The sequence below is a fragment of the Notolepis coatsorum genome (genome assembly GCF_963971535.1).
Source record: "Notolepis coatsorum genome assembly, chromosome: 8".
Classification (NCBI taxonomy): Eukaryota; Metazoa; Chordata; class Actinopteri; order Aulopiformes; family Paralepididae; genus Notolepis; species Notolepis coatsorum.
In genome coordinates, this window is record NC_140172.1 from 95909039 (window position 1) to 95928011 (window position 18973).

An 18973-nucleotide genomic window follows, 5' to 3' on the forward strand; every position below is an offset into this window, starting at 1 on the left:
GAATAAAACAACAGACAGCCGAGTTGTGTTTCCCAAAATAATAGTTTCCTTTTTTATTTTCAAACAAAACATTCCACTGTTCTCCTTACTCTCACTGACTTTAACTTATACTCTACGACTCAGCCTAACTGTCTGCCTGGCGGCTTCTCCGCTTACCGGTCTGTCTCCTCGCCTCTGATGTGAGAGAGTGAGCGTGTGTCCTTGGCCCCTATTTGCTCACTCTCCTCAACAACACGCGCATCGCGTCGTGATTGGCTAGCTGGTCTCGATGGCCTTATAGCTGCAGGTGCGCCTGGAAGTGGAATCCCAAATATGGGCAGAGCCTAGCCATTGGGCCGTTACGTAGCGCCCTTCGATCGCCATGCTTTGGGGTTGCCACAGGACACAGTCACAGTCTGTCAGGAGCATGTGTGGGGGGGTGAGGAGAGCTGATGCTGGACTCCCCATGTCCACCATCCCTCTGACAGAAGACAGCTGGTGCTGAGCATGGAAGGTTTCACAATCAGCCTCATAGGAGTAGGGGGGTCTTTTATAGGGAGGTGTAGCTCGTTCAGCCACAGACTCATTCCCCCCCGACACTCAACTAACCGCCTCGGACAGTCCTTCATACCAGCGGCCATCAGGCTCCACAACAGTGGGCAGCGACTAGCAGCCTCCAGGCTCCACAACAGGGGGCAGCGACAGCGAATGCTACCAGACATTGACCTGGGACTTATAGGAACCCAAGGAGGACAACCTACACTACCTTAGGCTTACTGCACCCTATGTGGATACTGTGATACTGTGAATAATGTATATTCAGTGGATACCGTGATACTGTGAATAATGTATACTCAGTAGATAGTAAATTATAACACTACCTCATGCATACTGCACCTTATGTGACACTGTGAATAATGTGAATATTCCTCAGCTAGTCAGATAGTAAATTATATTGACCATATTGATCAAATTGTTTACACTGCCTGTGTTGTTTTTTACTACCTGTATACTGTGTTGTTTTACTACCTGTACCCCCCCCCCCCCTCCCCCCCATGCTGCTATGATGCCTGAATTTCCCCAAGGGGATCAATAAAGGAATATCTTATCTTATCTTAGTCTGACGTCACTTTAGTTTCCTGCGCGGTCCACCCGTATAGGGATTTATCATTGGGAAAATGTATTATCGGCTATTGTAATAATTCTGCCTCATGAACATTGGCAAGCTTTCCATTTTTGCACAAAATGAGTTCCCTTATATCACTAACATTATTGTTTAAGCATTTTTGGCTGAAATAAAGTTAGTTATAAGGTTTTTAATTTGTCGTTAAAAAAGAACTACACTTACCAGTAGAACGCCTGTCGTTCAGTGCCGTCGCCTAATACACGTCACGGCCATTGTGTAGTTCCTCAGTGAACGAAAACATAAACGTTGTTATTTTGCTACCTTTACGATTAATTGCGGATTGTTTCATGTTGAGCTATAGCTTGTTGTGGATGAATACACACAGAAAGGTACACCATGCCAATGTTCATGCTTTATTTGTTTTTAAACAAGACGATTTAGAAATTGGTGCATTGGAAATACATAGCAATTTCAAGAGGGGTGGACCGTGCGGGAAACAGCCATGACGTAACCACTACACCTCCCTATAGACTGTGAAGGCAGATGGATTGTGGCGCTGCTACCATAACAATGGTGATCAATAACAGCGTGTTTGTATTGATCCAGGGGTGAAGAACCACGGCTGCAACCAGTGCGGCAAGTCGTTTGCCAGGAAGGACATGTTGAAGGAGCACCTCAGAGTTCACGACGACATCAGAGACTTCCTGTGTGCCGAGTGTGGAAAAGGTCAGAGGTTGTCTGCAAACTGAGTGGTGTCGTCTCATACCCAGGGTTCGCACAAGGTCCTTGAAGTGCTTTAAAGTGCTTGATTTTTGACAAAAAAAGTCAAGGCCTGGACCTCCTTGAAAACAGCTAGTTTTGTTACAAGGTGCTTAAAAAGTCCTAGAAATTCAAATCAACCATTCGCATTGAAAGTTTTGTTCATCCACGATCAAATTGTTTTGAATCAAGAAATGTTATCTTTTTATTTAAAGTTATCTAATTGTCGGAAATTGGTTTTAAGCCATACATTTGCAAGTGCAAAATGGGACGTATACGTGCCGGCGCACGTTATGTGATATATATTTTACATATGTATGGTTTCTTTCCACGCTGGGCACTGGGCCGAGCTTCCAACCTCTCACTTTCAATGGCATGCGGCATAGTTTCTTTAATAGTTGTCATACAGAAGTACAGAATACTTTCATACAAAATGCTTCTTACTGTTACGCTCCAGAGACTGTGCTAGACAAGATAGTATCAAATAACATAGTATAGCATGTAATTTAGAAGAAGAAAATGAGGTCACAGTGTTCGGTATAGACATATGTACAATGTTCTGAGTTACCATATAATATACAATACTATGCAGTGTACTAATGTACAGTACTATATAGTGCAAAGCAGAAATGGGATGAGGTACAATTTAGGTACAATTTACAGTAAGGTGTACGAGTTGTAGTGCAATCCTTCATCAATAAATATAAAGTGTGGGGAGTGGGTGCTACAGTGTGTTTGTTTAAAGTGGGTGTGTGCTATAAAGTGTGTGGAGTGGGTGCTACAGTGTGTTTGTTTAAAGTGAGTGTGTGCGTGTGGATGTGTGTGCTATGTGCGTTTGGTGGTTGTTGTTGTGTAGTGTTCATTGTTCGTTTAGCAGCCTGATGGCCTGGGGATAGAAGCTTCTTCTGAGTCTTTCTGTGCTCGCCTTGATACTCCGGTATCGCTTGCCTGACCGCAGCAGTTCAAAGAGGCAGTTGTTCGGGTGACTGGAGTCTTTAATGATTCTCTTAGCCTTGCCCTTGCAACGCTTGTTGTAAATGTTCTGGAGGGTGGGGAGCCCCCCTCCAATTGTGCGTTCGGCTGAACGTGTCACTCTTTGTAGTCTGCTTCGGTCTTGTGCAGTGCTATTCCCAAACCAGGAGGTGATGTTGCCGGTCAAGATGCTCTCTATTGTACATGAGTAGAAGTTCTTAAGGATCTTCTGACTGACTTGGAACTTCCTTAGGCGCCTGAGGAAGTAGAGGCGTTGTCGTGCCTTCTTCACAACACCGACATAAGGACATTAGCCATGAATGCTGGTATTTCCTTCCACTCTTGTATTAATCAGGACTGTGCATCTGGTGAGAGAGTATTCTAAAGGTTTGAGCTGTGCTCCCGTAAACCATATTGTGCGTGTCGTCTCATGGCTCGCAGTTACTCTCTGTAAACGTGCGCCAAGATGACAAATGTGGATGATGTTTGAAGATTAATTAGCCCGATCTCAACTCTTTCCTTGTGTAGGCATGAAGACTAAACATGCTCTCAGGCATCACATGAAACTTCACAAGGGCATCAAAGAATATGAATGTAAGGAGTGCAACCGCAAGTTTGCTCAGAAGGTCAACATGCTCAAACACTACAAGAGACATACAGGTGAGTCATTTGTACTTGGAGCTTGGTTCTTGGAGGCAAACTGTGTGTGTGTTGAACCTCTTATTCACTTTGATGAATTATTATGATGTATAAACAGGGTTCGCACAAGGTCCTTTAAGTGCTAAGGCCTGGAATTCCTTGAAAACAGCCAATTTTTTAACAAGGTGCTTAAAAAGTCCTTGAAATTTAAATCAACCATTCGCATTGAATGTTTTGTTCATCCATGATCAAATTGTTCTGAATCAAGAAATCGTTTTTTTTGTTCTGTTTTAATTCAATCCAACTGCTTTTCCTAATTTTTTCGCGTGTGAGGCTCTAGCTTGATCTAGCTGGCAAGCAGGCCAAGAAGATGCTTAAAGAAACAGCATTTAAAAGTGAATTGTATCCTTCGAGTGATATCCCTGAAAATGAAAAATAGTGCTTGGAAAAGTACTTAAAAGTCCGTGAATTTCATTTAGCAATGTCTGTGGGAACCCTGTATAAACCAGAGCCCAGGTTAAATTCCTGGCAGTGGTAGCTCCTGGCTGGGCCAGTTGTTCCTATGAACACAATATGGCAGTGTTTGTGGGTGGGAACTGGGAAGCCAGTGGGGTATGAGTCCTGGTCGTTGCAATAGCGACTCCTACTGGCCTGTTCAGCAGGGATGGGATCTGGGGATGATGGCGTGAACCTCCATACGTGTGTTACGCTCTCCCACTGAAACTCCTAGCTGTCAGGTGAAAAGAAGCGTCTGGCAACTTCACATGTATTGGAGGAGTCTACGCCCTCCCCAGACCGACAGTAGGGCAGCATGTGGTAGTCTACACCCTCCCCAGACTGACAGTAGGGCAGCATGTGGTAGTCTACACCCTCCCCAGACTGACAGTAGGGCAGCATGTGGTAGTCTACACCCTCCCCAGACCGACAGTAGGGCAGCATGTTGTAGTCTACACCCTCCCCAGACAGACAGTAGGGCAGCATGTGGTAGTCTACACCCTCCCCAGACTGACAGTAGGGCAGCATGTGGTAGTCTACACCCTCCCCAGACTGACAGTAGGGCAGCATGTGGTAGTCTACACCCTCCCCAGACCGACAGTAGGGCAGCATGTTGTAGTCTACACCCTCCCCAGACCGACAGTAGGGCAGCATGTGGTAGTCTACACCCTCCCCAGACTGACAGTAGGGCAGCATGTGGTAGTCTACACCCTCCCCAGACTGACAGTAGGGCAGCATGTGGTAGTCTACACCCTCCCCAGACTGACAGTAGGGCAGCACAACGACCAGGGGGGGAGTTGGCGACTAAATCAGGGATGAGTGCAAATGATAAAAGGCAAAAAGGAACAGCAATTCATAAATGCTGTCTTTCTACAACTTTGATGTAAATATATAATTACAGTTCAGTGTCTCTCTCTTCATAATAGCATGCTATATGTTTATATACCAGGGATTCTTAAACTATGGGTCAGGAGCTCAACCCTACTAAAGCTACAGGAGTAGACAACATGCCCGCTAGGTTCCTTAGGGATGCAGCTCAGGTTATTTCCCCCAGTATAACACATATTGTGAATCTTTCCATAGAATCAGGAACGTTTCCAAGTGAGCTTAAGCTGGCCAGAGTAATACCACTTTACAAAAAAGGCAGCAAGCAGGACCATGGTAACTACCGGTCTGTGTCCATCTTATGTGTCATGTCCAAGGTCATAGAAAAGATTATATATGAACAAATTGATCAATATATTACATCCCATAACTTGCTATATGAATTTCAATCAGGGTTTAGAAAGTCCCACTCCACAGACACCTGTCTTCTGTTTCTAACAGATCACATTAAGAAAGAGATAGACAGAGGAAATCTCTGTGGTATGGTGATGTTAGACCTACAAAAGGCATTTGACATGGTGGACCACACTATCCTCTTAAGGAAGTTAACAGCGATAGGTTTTAATGGTATGGCCACAAACTGAGCCAGCTCATACTTGAGGGGAAGGGAACAATGTGTAGAGGTGGGAGGGGTCCTTTCAGATCTGAGGACGGTGGACTGCGGGGTCCCTCAGGGAAGTGTGCTGGGGCCCTTGTTCTTCCTTCTTTATATAAATGACATGCAGTCAGCCTGTTCATGTGATCTCCTGCTCTACGCTGATGATTCGGCTCTCATGGTGTCAAATAAAAGCAAAACGGTTATTGAAAGCAGACTTAGCATGGCGTTAGGAAATGTCAGTCAGTGGCTTTCAGAAAATCGACTCTCTCCATTTAGGAAAAACAGAATCCATTAAATGTTCTACTACAAGGAAACAGAAAAAACAGGAAGGTTTCAAGATACAGTTAGGATGCAGCGGCTGGGTGGCGCAGCGGACATTGCGCTCGTCACCAACGCATGAGACACCGGGTTCGACTCTAGCTGTCAGCGTTGCCTCCGGCTTGGGCCAGCCGTCATACTAATTCAATTGGCAGAATTAGCGGGTGGAAGTCGATGGGTGGTAATCTGGACGTTGTGGACAGCGACTCCTACAGGTCGGTTGGGGACGCCTGCACAGCAGAGACAGGAAATGGCGGGGGTAGTGTGAGCCTCCCACACGTTACACCTCGCCAATGAGAGTCCGCGCTGGCAGGTGAAAAGGTGTGACAGGCTGCCTTCTCGTGTACCGGAGGGGACACGTGATGCAAGGCTTCTATCCTCCCTACAACCGGCCAGTGGGGGGCATATACGAGCAACGTTCAAGACAGGGGAGGGAAGAATTGGCACAATGGAATTGGGATGGGAGAAAATTTTTTTTAAAGGAGAAAAAGTGGATAAAAAAAAGATACAGTTAGGTAGCTCAGTGGTCACCAGTACCAAATCAGTGGTGTATCTAGGGTGTACTTTTAGAAAACACACTCTCAGGTGTTTTTGTTTTTGGTGTTTTTATTTGTATATTAATTATGTATATGTTTTGGGCCCCTTTGGTTGTGTGTCTGATGGCCGCGGGCTCGGAAGGGGGAGGGGCCTTTGGTTCGGGGTCTTGGCGGAGCATGGTGTTATAGAGGCGTGATGCTTTGGTTCGCTGGGGCGCCGGACCAGGGGTCCTCGAGGGATGGGGATAGTGGCTGCTGTGTCTGATGAGGGTGGGGGCTCAGGATGTTCACTGTACAGTATGTCTCCATTATTGTCTTCCATTTTTTTTCTCTTGTGTAATAGGTTGCTGTTTTGTGATGTCTTTTTGTGTATTATTGTTATTGTTGTATTGTGATGTGTCCTGTTCCATGTAAAAAAGTTTAAATAAAAAAAGATTTGATCACCAAAAAAAAAGAAAACACACTCTCAGTGGAAAGCATGTCGAAAAAAGTAATAGCCAAGGTTAACAACAGAATAAAATTCCTAGCAAGAAATTCCAAATACCTGGACAGGAAAGCTCTTAGAGCACTTGCAGGGGCATTAGTTCAGAGTCATTTTGACTATGCTTGCTTGTCCTGGTATGCCCCCAGCAACTTGAAAAATAGACTTCAAACTGCCCAGAACAAGCTAGTTAGGATAGTCCTGCAGCTCCCCACTCATACTCACTTAGACCAGCCCCACTTCAACAGGCTCAGGGTGGAAAAAAGAGTATCCATGATAAAACTATGCCTCGTCTATAGGATTTATAAAGGGGAGGTGCCAAGCTACCTTCACAATTACTTCCAATATGTAAAAAACAATTATAGCCATGAAACCAGAGGTAAGAGACACAAACATAGTTCTGTTTAGATTCAAACTCATTTCGTACGGCCAGCAGACCTTTCTTTACTCAGCTGCAGTTCTGTGGAACAGCCTGCCCAGCAGCATTAAACAGGCCCCTGGGTTAACTGGTTTCAAAAAGTATGTACGATCATGGCTATTGGCATAGGAAAGAGAGGGTAGCATATTTATTTATTATTATTTTATCTACAACTGTATATGCATATTGTATCTTAATGTTTTATGATGTTGTTTTATGTTGATGTTTGTCCTGTTTTTTAATACCAGGGACCATGATGGAAATAAGTGCTTGCATTTTATCATGTTTTTATCCCTTGGATGATGTCTCTAATCCACAATAAAATCAATCAATCAATCAATCAAGACCCAAAATGGGTCTCCAGTGGGCCCCCACTTTTTTTACCAGTATGTTTTAATGTTGACTATTCTAGGCGGTTCTTTCATATAATTTTTCTTAATATCGTTAGCCTCATACGATAATTGCCTAAGAATCCTTTTGGCCAAATTGAGATTTCTGTCTAACTGTAATCTCCTCACACTGCTGCATCCCCCTGGCTTAGTGTCCTCAGCCAATCAGAACGCTTGTTACGTTAAAAAATCCCCATCTGAAGGGGCGGTTAGGTGGCCGAGCGGAGATTGCGTTCGTCACCAACCCCGGAGCTGTGAGCTAGATTCGCCTGTTCGAATCCAGCTCACAGCTCCGGGGTTGTCACCAGCTTGGCTGGCCGTCTGCACTAATACAATTGGCTGTATTAGAGGGTGGGAGAAGCTGGCGGGGTGGGTCCGGGTCGTTGTAAACAGCGACTCCTACAGTTCGGTCGGGGCGCCTGCTAAGCGCGGATAGGACTTGAGGGGGATAGTGTGATCCTCCCACACGCTACGCCCTCTCGATGAGAATCCGCGCTGCCAGGTGAAAAGAAGCGGTGATTGGCTGGACGTGTGTCGGAGGAAGCACGTGGTAGCCTCCACTCTCCCAGATGATCTGACTGTGGGGGGTAAGTGCGCAGCGACCAGGAAGGGACTGGGAATTGGCATACGACTAACATTGGGATGGGAGAAAATCGGAGGAAAATGGAGGGGGAAAAAGAGCAATAAAAAAATAAAAATAAAAAAATCCCCATCTGCCTAACTCACTCGTGTGACTTGTGCATTTTAATGTTACATACACAGATGACTTAGGCAAGTATAACTTAGTGTATGACATGTATGTATGTATGAGGAAAAATGCCTAAGTCACAACATATTTAGTTTAAAAGTCACCTTATTTTGTTACGCAATGGTTGTTGTGTTTTTGTATTTTTGCAAACTTGTTGATACACCTTGTGGAACTTATTTTCAAAATATAAATTCAAAACTCGTACACATTTGCTGACAAATTAGTTTTTTCTTCTTTTCCAAAAACCTTGAAAAATGACTTGGGCAATTATCGTATGAGGCTAACGATATGTGTATTATCCTAAATATTTTTTGTCTTTTTCGCCAGGTATAAAGGACTTCATGTGTGAGCTGTGTGGGAAGACCTTCAGCGAGAGAACTACTCTGGACACGCATAAACTCATCCACACAGGTGAGAGAACCTCTGGACGCACATAAACTCATCCACACAGGTGAGAGAACCTCTGGACACGCATAAACTCATCCACACAGGTGAGAGAACCTCTGGACACGCATAAACTCATCCACACAGGTGAGAGAACCTCTGGACGCACATAAACTCATCCACACAGGTGAGAGAACCTCTGGACGCACATAAACTCATCCACACAGGTGAGAGAACCTCTGGACGCACATAAACTCATCCACACAGGTGAGAGAACCTCTGGACGCACATAAACTCATCCACACAGGTCAGAGAACCTCTGGACACGCATAAACTCATCCACACAGGTGAGAGAACCTCTGGACGCACATAAACTCATCCACACAGGTCAGAGAACCTCTGACTGAAAACAGTCCACTGTTCTCCTCACTCTCACCGACTTGAAATTGACTGTCTGCCTGGCGGCTTCTCCGCTTACCGGTCTGTCTCCTCGCCCCTGATGTGAGAGAGTGAGCGTGTGTCCTTGGCAACCTAGTTGCTCACTCTCCTCAACAACACACGCATCGCGTCGTGATTGGCTAGCTGGTCTTGATGGGCCTTATAGCTGCAGGTGCGCCTGGAAGTGGAAGCCCAAATATGGGCAGAGCCTAGCCATTGGGCCGTTACGTAAGCGCCCTTCAATCACCAAGCCCAGTGGTGGCTTGGGGTTGCCACACCAGCTAGTTGGTCCATTTATCAAAATGTGAAGTGATAAACAGACTGAGGGAGGGGCTATAGTAGGGATGAACAGAGATTCCCCTTATCATCACTTAACCCCCTATAGCAGCAATAGGTCTCCCTATTAAAACGCTTTATTTTATAAGTGCTCTATTTGATGGGGGACTAAACAAATTCTACAGTGGCTATTTTGATTTGTACTTAACGTTACAATCTGTAATGCTGCCAAACAGCAACCTCTAGGCAAAGGTGACGCTTTGTTTACATTTCTTTGTTTTGGTTTGATGTGTGAACTGAATTTGAGTGTGCATATGGGGTTTCTATTGGGGTTACTATTGCTGACAACACCTCTGGCTCTAAAGTGTGGCCAGAAATACACCTGACCTCCTGAATTTCCCCAAGGGGATCAATAAGGGAATATCTTATCTTATTTTACGTTATCTTATCCTATGTTATCTTATCTTATATCCCCTCAAATCCAACCTGCATGTCGAACCAAAACAAAGAAATGTAAACAAAGCACAGTACCAAGAGGGGCTCTTTTGCCTAGAGGTAGAATATGTAATGGCGTCAAACTGTGACATTTGACACCATTACAGATTCTACCATTTAAAGATATGGTTACAGGAAGATATTTATATAGAGATCTTTGTTTTATACTTGCAAACCCAGTTATCTGCAGCAGGTAGGTGTATGGTCGGTCTTATAACATCTTGCCAAAAAGACTACAATTGTGAATTTATCCAGCTGGCTAAAACTGACACATTAATGTGTACTGTCCTTTTTAAATAAACTGAAACTGAAACTGAACTGAGGTATAGACCACCACAACACTTCCGGTATTCTGAAATCATGGGAGAGAGAGCGGGGGGAGAAAATTAATGAATGTGGATGAGAGCCTTGACATTAAGTGGTTGTAGCTACGGCTGTGGGGGGGCTGGAGACATGATCCAATAGACCAGTCCCAAGTCGATCTGCACTTTTCTCGGGCCGAGCTATAGTCGCTTCATGTCTCCCGCACCCCCACAGCCGTAGCTACAACCGCTTAATGTCAAGGCTCTCATCCACATTCATTCATTTTCTCCCCCCACTCTCTCTCTCCCATGAGCTCAATGTAACGCGGAAGTGCAGTGGTCTATACTAGGGTTCTCAAACTTTTTTATACCACAACCCTATTTTATTTAGAAAAATTTTGAGGACCCCCCACACCGCATAATTTCAACATGGAATTAAGGAATATCAAAATAAAAGCACACGTTGTTGAACTTGATCATGCATATTTATTAGAAATTGTATTACAGCACTATGTTATCAATACACATTTATAAAACGAGGCATATTTAGCATATAGGTTACCAGAACATAAAAACATTTATTATAGATTTGTCTTTTTTTACTTGCCAATGTGCACTTTGGGTCGTGACCCGTAGTTTGAGAACCGCTGGTATATAGTGACTCATCTGGCTGTTAACGCCGGTGCCTATCCAGTTGGATGACTCTTGCCTTCTCCTCTGGCCTCCTGCAGTTGGTAAGACCTGGACCTGTGGCACGTGTGATAAGAAGTACCTGACGGAGTACATGCTGCAGAAACATGTCCACCTGACCCACGAGAAGGTGGAGGCCCAGTCCTGTCACCTGTGTGGGACCAAGGTGTCGACCCGCGCCTCCATGAACCGCCACCTGAGAAGGAAACACCCAGAGGTGAGTGGCGTGTGACCAGGGGTGTAAAGTACTTGAGTAATTGTACTTCTTTACAATACTTAAGTACTGTTTTGGGGGATTTGTACTTTACTCGAGTATCATTAGGTTATCATTGTATCATGAGTATCATTGTACTTTTACTCAATTACATTTCAGAGAGAAAAAACATACTTTTTACTCCTTGCATTTAAAATGCACACCTACAACTTACAAATTTCACAGGTCCAACCATTTTAATTAGTATATTTGTTTTTCTGGCCGAACTAACGTTAACGTTATTAATCCTGCGGCCGCACTTTATTTAAAAACAGCCAATCAAATCCCCATCAATGGAAAATGAACCCGCCCATACCCATGCTGATTGGTCCTTGTGCAAGACTAGAAAGCGGGGATCTTTGATTAAACACCTGCTATCAGAAGAATAGACAGTCAGAGTGACAAGCTCAGGCATTAAAGCGTTCCGTCTTGGGACGGATATCCGTCCATTTGATTTGGAGATTCCGTCATTTGATTCGGAGTCGTGACGGATTTTAACCTGAGCCAATCAGAGGCGTCAAATATCCTTTTTTCCCCTACCGCGGCCGCACCAAACAGTCATTTGCGAGCAATCGGCAAATTCTCAGGCAAATGCAACCAACCAGAAGGCGAGATTGTTCTGAGTTTACAGCCCTTTCACCCGCCTCCGCTGTGCTCAGCACCAATGGGAAGCGCCCATTTTGAGACTCTCTAGCGTCTAGCTCTACTCGCGAGTAAACTTGACTCATCAACAACATGCGGCAACTTTTACGAGACCGTAAGTTCATTTGACTTATTCTAGTCTAAAGAAACATATATATTACTATTGCTATTGATACATCTAGGTAACGTGAATGCCACAAAACGAATGCCTTTTGTTAATCAGAACGTTATTTACGCGACAAGCAGTGTGTTGTTGTCGTTGTTGTTGTTGTTGGTGGTGTTTCGTGTGTGTGCTTGCGCCGCTCGCTTTCTGATAAATGTATGAATGTTGATAAATCTAGATAACGTTAATGCCACAAAACGAATGACTTTGTTAATCAGAACGTTATTTGCGTTATCAATTGTTTTTAAGCTCAATAAACGTCTTTCTCCCATTTGTCCGGGAGATCTCTGGGTAACAGTACTGTATATTTGCATATCATATATGTCACAAATGTAACATTACTATATACCTGTATGTCATGTATGTCACTATGAATTGAAAACGGGGGACCCTGATGTAAACAAGACGAACGTCTTTCTCTGGTCTGCATCCCCTTAACAATTGTGTGTATTGAGCTGTACTGTATTGTACCCATTCTGCAATCTGTTAAATATTGATTGATTGTTATTAACAGATTGCAGAATGGGTACAGTACAGCTCAATACACACAATTGTTAAGGGGATGCAGACCAGAGAAAGACTTTCGTCTTGTTTACATCAGGGTCCCCCATTTTCAGTTCATCATAACATATATGACACACATGACATACAGATAGACAATACTGCTACATCTATACATTTATGACATACCAGATTTACAAATACAGTAGCCTATTGTTTGTGATAAAAAAATAGTCTAAAAAGAGTATATACATTTGACGAAGAAACTGTACATTGGATGTGGTTGGGTGGGATGGGGGGGGGGGGGTTGTAACTATACATTGGATTATCGACAACCTTACTTGGTCCCAATAAGAGGGTCTCGTGTATTAAATAAAGTTTTCATTCATTCATTCACTCTGGATCTTGTAAATCCAGTAGCAATACACACAATTGTTAAGGGGATGTAGACCAGAGAAAGGCGTTTGTCTTGTTTACATCATCAGGGTCCCCCATTTTCAATTCATAGTGACATTTATGACATACACAACATACATGACATTTATGACATAGGGACATACATGCCTTACAGGTATATAGTAATAGTACTGTTACATTTTGTCACATATACGATATGCAAATATACAGTACTGTTACCCAGAGATCCTAACAGTAAATATATACATATGATGAGGAGGAGACTGTACATTAGGAGGGGGTGAGTGAGTGGGTGGTAAATAAATATATACAAACGGTGGGGAGGAGACTGTCCATTGTTGTTGTGGCATAATTGCGAAACGTGTTTAGTCCCTTGTTTGTATGATAACAAGCCGTTTAGTTCATGGTTCAAAGTGGGGAGGGGTGCTAGCTCGCCATCAATCAGAAGCTAGCCACAAGACTTGCATTCACGCTCTCCAGCACACAACAGTAGGGTCTATAGTCACAGTCAGGACAGTAGGCTCGCTCTACAAGTAGGCTCCCTTAAAACGCTAACACTATTAAAAAAAAATACAGTAGAGGTTAAAATAAGAATATGACTTGGCCAGAAAAAAAGTTCAGTCAGGAGATTTTTTTTTGCTTTAATCCCTGGACAAGCTACAGAAGATGGCCACAAACGATAATACGAGTGAGGAAGAGGACGAAACGGAACATTTCATTGCCCCAGTACTTTTACTTTTTAGTACTTAAGTACATTTAAAAGTAGAAACTTTTTTACTTTTACTCAAGTGTGTTTTTAGCCAGATACTCTGACCTTTACTTGAGTACGATTTTGAGATGGTATCCATACTTTCACTTAAGTATAGTTTCTGGGTACTTTTTACACCCCTGTTGGCGTGTGACCATGAGTCAGTAGGGTGAAACGATACGGACCAAATATCATATTACCATTATTTCACGAGACACATTTCCTCTCCATGTGGTTTAAGGCACTTTCGGTAGTATATTGTGGGAATTCGTGCTATTTTTATGTAATTTTGATGACATCACGCAGTCAACTGTTGGATTTCCTAGTGATGACTCAAGTAAGTCCTTCTATTATATGGACCTAGTGTTACAGGGCTTAACGGAAGTGTATCTGCCACTCTTCACAATATCTCATTTATTAGAGATTGTGATGACCTGTTTGAACCACTCCAGTCTGGGTTCAGGGCTAAACACAGCACCGAGACCGCCCTGATCAAGGTAAAAAATGACCTCCTCATGGCTGCTGATGCTGGCAACATCAACATCCTCATCCTCCTGGACCTCTCAGCTGCTTTCGACACCATCTCACACTCAATCCTCCTAGACCGCCTGGAAAGTGTCCTTGGCATCACTGGTACCCCCTTGTCCTGGTTCACATCCTACCTTACCAACAGGTGGCAGTATGTTTCCCTCGGGGGGTCCAGGTCAGCTCCAGCACTTGTTAAACAGGGTGTTCCCCAGGGTTCGGTGCTAGGTCCGCTCCTTTTTATCATTTACCTCCTCCCACTCGGTGATATCATAAGGAAACACGGCCTCCACTTCCACTCTTACGCAGACAACACACAGCTTTACCTCCACACCAAACCCTCGGCTCCCCTTCCTCCCCCCTCCCTCACTGCCTGCCTCCAGGACATAAAAACATGGATGACCACCAACTTCCTTCAACTCAACAGCAAGAAGACCGAATTAATAGTTGTAGCCTCCCCAGCCCTCCTCCAAAAGATCGACCACCTTGTTCTCTCCGTGGATGGCTACTCCATCTGCCCCTCCACGGAGGTAAGGAACCTGGGCGTAATACTGGACTCAACCCTCTCATTTCACCCTCACGTCAAGTCTGTCACCAGATCCGCCTTCTTCCACCTCAGAACCATCTCCCGCCTCCGCCCCTCACTCTCCGACACCTCAGCGGAAACACTCATTCACGCCTTCATCACTTCCCGCCTCGACTACTGTAACGGAATCCTTCTTGGTGCTTCCAAGAAGGTTCTGGATCGCTTACAGTACGTCCAAAACTCTGCTGCGAGGGTCCTCACGCGCACCAAACCCTGGCAGCACATCACCCCCACCCTGCAAAAACTCCACTGGCTCCCCATCAACTACCGAATCCCCTACAAGATCCTCCTCCTCACCTACAAATCCCTGCACGGGTTGGCCCCTTCCTACCTGACCAACCTACTCCACCCCTACACTCCAGCACGAGGCCTCCGCTCCTCCAACTCCGACCTCCTCACCATCCCCTGCACCAGGCGTTCCACACTGGGAGACCGAGCTTTCGCTGTAGCTGCCCCCAGACTGTGGAACTCCCTCTCCCCCCTCATCCGAGGCTCTGACACCATCAACCTCTTCAAAACCAAGCTAAAAACCCACCTGTTCACACTTGCCTTCACGCAACACGGCCCCGCTCCCAAGTAGCCCACCCCTGACTCTTTTAAGCCACAGATTCCGTTGTTTTGTTTTGTTGTTTGTTTGTTTTGTTTGTTAATTTCAACCACTTCACCCAATTGGACAGCACCTTGCTTCCTTCTTTATCTCTTATCTTATTTGTTTTTTCCCGTTGTTACTATACACAGATATTCATAATTTTTTTTTTATCTTTTATTTTTTCTTCAACATTTTTTTTTCCATCCTTTCCTTGTACAGTGTCCTTATTATTATTATTATTATTATTATTATTATTATTATTATTATTATTATTATTATTATTATTATTATTATTATTATTATTATTATTATGTGTATTTTCATATTTATAAAAAAAATCCCATATTGCAGTCTTAATGATATGGATATGTTTTTTTTCTTTTCATATTGCGATATCAATGTGAATTACATTTATTGTTCAACCCTGTAAGTTAGACAAGTTGTAATAGTGTGGCAGCTTAGCTGAAGAATTGTGCACTTTGTGATAAAAGCATCAAACCTGGTACATAATGTAGCTTAATATGTTTAGAAGAAATCTGGATAAATAAATAATTTTAAAATTCGCCCCCTAGGCAGGCATCAATGTTATTAGATCGTCTTTAGGGGGCCCCCCCCCCCCCTAAATTTCATATCAGCCATTATGGAAAGACAGGGGAGATTCAGAGATACCAATAGTATTATTGTAGTCCAAATAAAACCAGAGATATGCCATTTTATATTGAATGTCACCAATGCATGTTGAAAGTTTCTAGTAAATTTGGAGACATTCAATATGTAAAATGGCATATATCTGCTTCCATTTGGACCAGAACAATAACATTGGTATCACTGGAAAAGTAACATTCTCCTCTGTATTTTCATCATGGCTGATATGAAATGTAGGGGTGCTACAGCCCCCCCTAAAAGTCATCTAATAACGTTGATGCCTGCCATGGCCACTAGGGGGCGAATTTGCAGTGGCCCAATATCCATTTCCATCCATTTCTTCTAAATATAGTAAGATACATGTGTACCAAATTAGGTGCTTTTATCACAAAATGCACAATTCTGTTGAAAATGTGCGCTAAGCTGCCCCACTATAAGGTGTCTGTCCAGTCTTAACACTTTGAGTGCCAGCAACGAGATATGTCGTTAGTTCATGCCGACCGTTGAGTGCCAACCGACGAGAGATCTCGTTTTTAATCGAATTTTTTTTTATTATCGATTTTAATTCATATTTGAATTCATATTTCATCAATCTAGTCTCACGTTAGTGCTGCAAACTCACTCTGAGCTCCATTGGGAAAATACCGCCCCCTATCGTTAGGGCTGGGCGATATGACGATATTATATAAATATCGGGTACAGTTCATTAACGATACACTTTTTTAACGTATCGTGGATATCGTGATGTTTTGCCCAAGAGGATTGTGTCGCGTCAATCTGGTCCACCCCGTTCAAACTTTTGAACAACGCCGCTCCCACACACACACTACTGCATCAAAGTTAGTTAGTACTTATGATTAACAAAGGCATTCGTTTTGTGGCATCAACATTATATAGTTACACGTTATATAGTTACACATCAGCGTATTTACCCAAACATAGCAACGTCCGATGACGACATAGATAGCAAGCGTTACTGTTCATATCTCAGTCCGTGCCGAGTTGTGCGTGCCCATTCTGCGGTCTGTTAATAAAGTTTTCAATCAGACAGATGTATGGAAAGGCTTTTATTATAACATTTGTTGCAGTAAAATCATTATGCCTCGTTGTCATGCTGCGGTGCGCTAGTAATCACTCGTCGGCTGCGGTGAGCTGTTGTTGTTGTCGTTGAGCTGAGCTCTCGTTAAAATCAAGGAGGGCATTCAGGAAGTAAAAAAAAGAATAGCGCTGCTTGCCGATTGGTGCTAAGAACAGCAGGGCGGGTACAAGCGGTGTGACGTAATTGGCAGACTCGACTGTCAATCAAAATTATTCTGTTGCCGGCTAAATTATTGAATGAATGAACGTTATTAACGATTGCAGAATGGGTACAATACAGTACAGCTCAATACAACAACAGTGGACTGACTGGAGGATGAAGACCAGAAAAAGACTTTCGGCTTTTTTACATAAGGGTCCTCCATTTTCAATTCATCAAAACATTTAGAGACATACAAATATACAGTAGTTTCATAAAAATGCTAAAATCCTATTGATTGATTTAAAACTTTATTAACATATTGCAGAATGGGTACAGTACAGCTCAATACATACAATTGTTAAGGGGATGCAGACCAGCGAAAGACTTTCGTCTTGTTTACATCAGGGTCCCCCATTTTCAATTCATCATATTTCATATCTAAATCATATAATATCTCATTGCTAAATATATGCAATATATAATCTAATAATCCAATAATCTAAATCTAATATATAATATAAAAATGCTAAATGCATGGGTATTTTATTTTGTCTTTAATGTTAGCTTGCAAACTCAAATACTGTCTTGGTAAGCCTCATAATGAATTGTTTGGGGAAAAAAAGAAAAACATCGTGATGCGTATCGTGTATCGCCGAAAGGTCAGAAAATATCGTGATATCATATTTAGGCCATATCGCCCAGCCCTACCTATCGTCCCTCCCTGTTGTACTGCACCCCATTGGATTAGACTGAATGAAACACATGGGGAGGGGGGGGGGGGGGGGGGGGAATCCAGCTTCCTCATCCAGCTTCCTCATTTCCACCCGAGGGGATCAAAGTAATTTCCGAGCCCCAAAACAGCGTTGTGTGTGTGTGTGTGTGTGTGTGTGTGCTGATCAGGAAATAAGAGATTTGATTTTTCAGCCCGCTTATATAGCGTGCATAAGTACATATACTATCGATAATCTAGCGTTTATTTTTCATAAATAGGCCAAAAAATTACACAGTTTGTGTATTCCAGAATATTCCAGTAAAGGGCGTTTATCACAATCTTTATATTTTCCTGAAACTTTCAAAAAAGTTTTTCAAAATGGTATAAAACGGAAATGAACCGATTTATAAAAAAAAAAAAAAAAAATCTGTTTAGACAATGTTGACTGCAAACAAGTAATCGATAAGCGACGGCCAGATTAGACACATAGCCATAATTTAAGACGTAGTTTATGCGTTCACAAATATGAGAGCTCTATCATTGAAGTGGGTCGTGGCATTGAACGGGGGTAAGGCGCACCGCATGGCTGGTAATCAAAGTGTTAAAGGTCCCATGCATTATAAATGTCATTTTTCAGTCTCTAGCATTGTATTATAGTAATAGGAGTTCGTATCAATGTGTTTTAGGGTCTAAATACCATATTGGCTGATTGCTCCGATTCAGCCCAGCCCCTCTCGTGCTCTAGTAAATCGGGTCATTTTGATTTGAAGTCCTGAGTCACGTCATTAGGCGCACAGTGATGCGATTGGCTCTGTGGTTGGAGCTAATGCCCGCCCCCATTCTACCTAGACTAGACAGCGAGTGGGGCTGCGGGGCCGAGAGGAAGAGAGAGCCGAGAGAAAGGAAGAGAGAGGGAGAGAGAGGGGGCACTTGGGGAGGGGGGGGGGGGGGGGGGGGGGTGGTACCTGCCGGCCGCGCGCCACACGGGAGATTGAAAGAAAGAAAAGAAAAAAGTTGCCCCGTC

At 43.5% G+C, this 18973-nt stretch overlaps 1 protein-coding gene across 4 annotated transcripts in view; it reads left to right on the forward strand.

Moving 5' to 3' along the window:
- Positions 1 to 18973, forward strand: part of prdm15 (PR domain containing 15) — a 75435-nt gene that overhangs the window by 36590 nt on the left and 19872 nt on the right. For all 4 annotated transcript variants that reach the window (XM_084320033.1, XM_084320031.1, XM_084320032.1 and 1 more), the window contains 4 exons: positions 1712 to 1831; positions 3365 to 3496; positions 8671 to 8754; positions 10970 to 11145. In XM_084320033.1, the coding sequence (XP_084176159.1) occupies positions 1712 to 1831; positions 3365 to 3496; positions 8671 to 8754; positions 10970 to 11145 (512 nt within the window). The remainder of the gene's footprint in view (positions 1 to 1711; positions 1832 to 3364; positions 3497 to 8670; positions 8755 to 10969; positions 11146 to 18973) is intronic.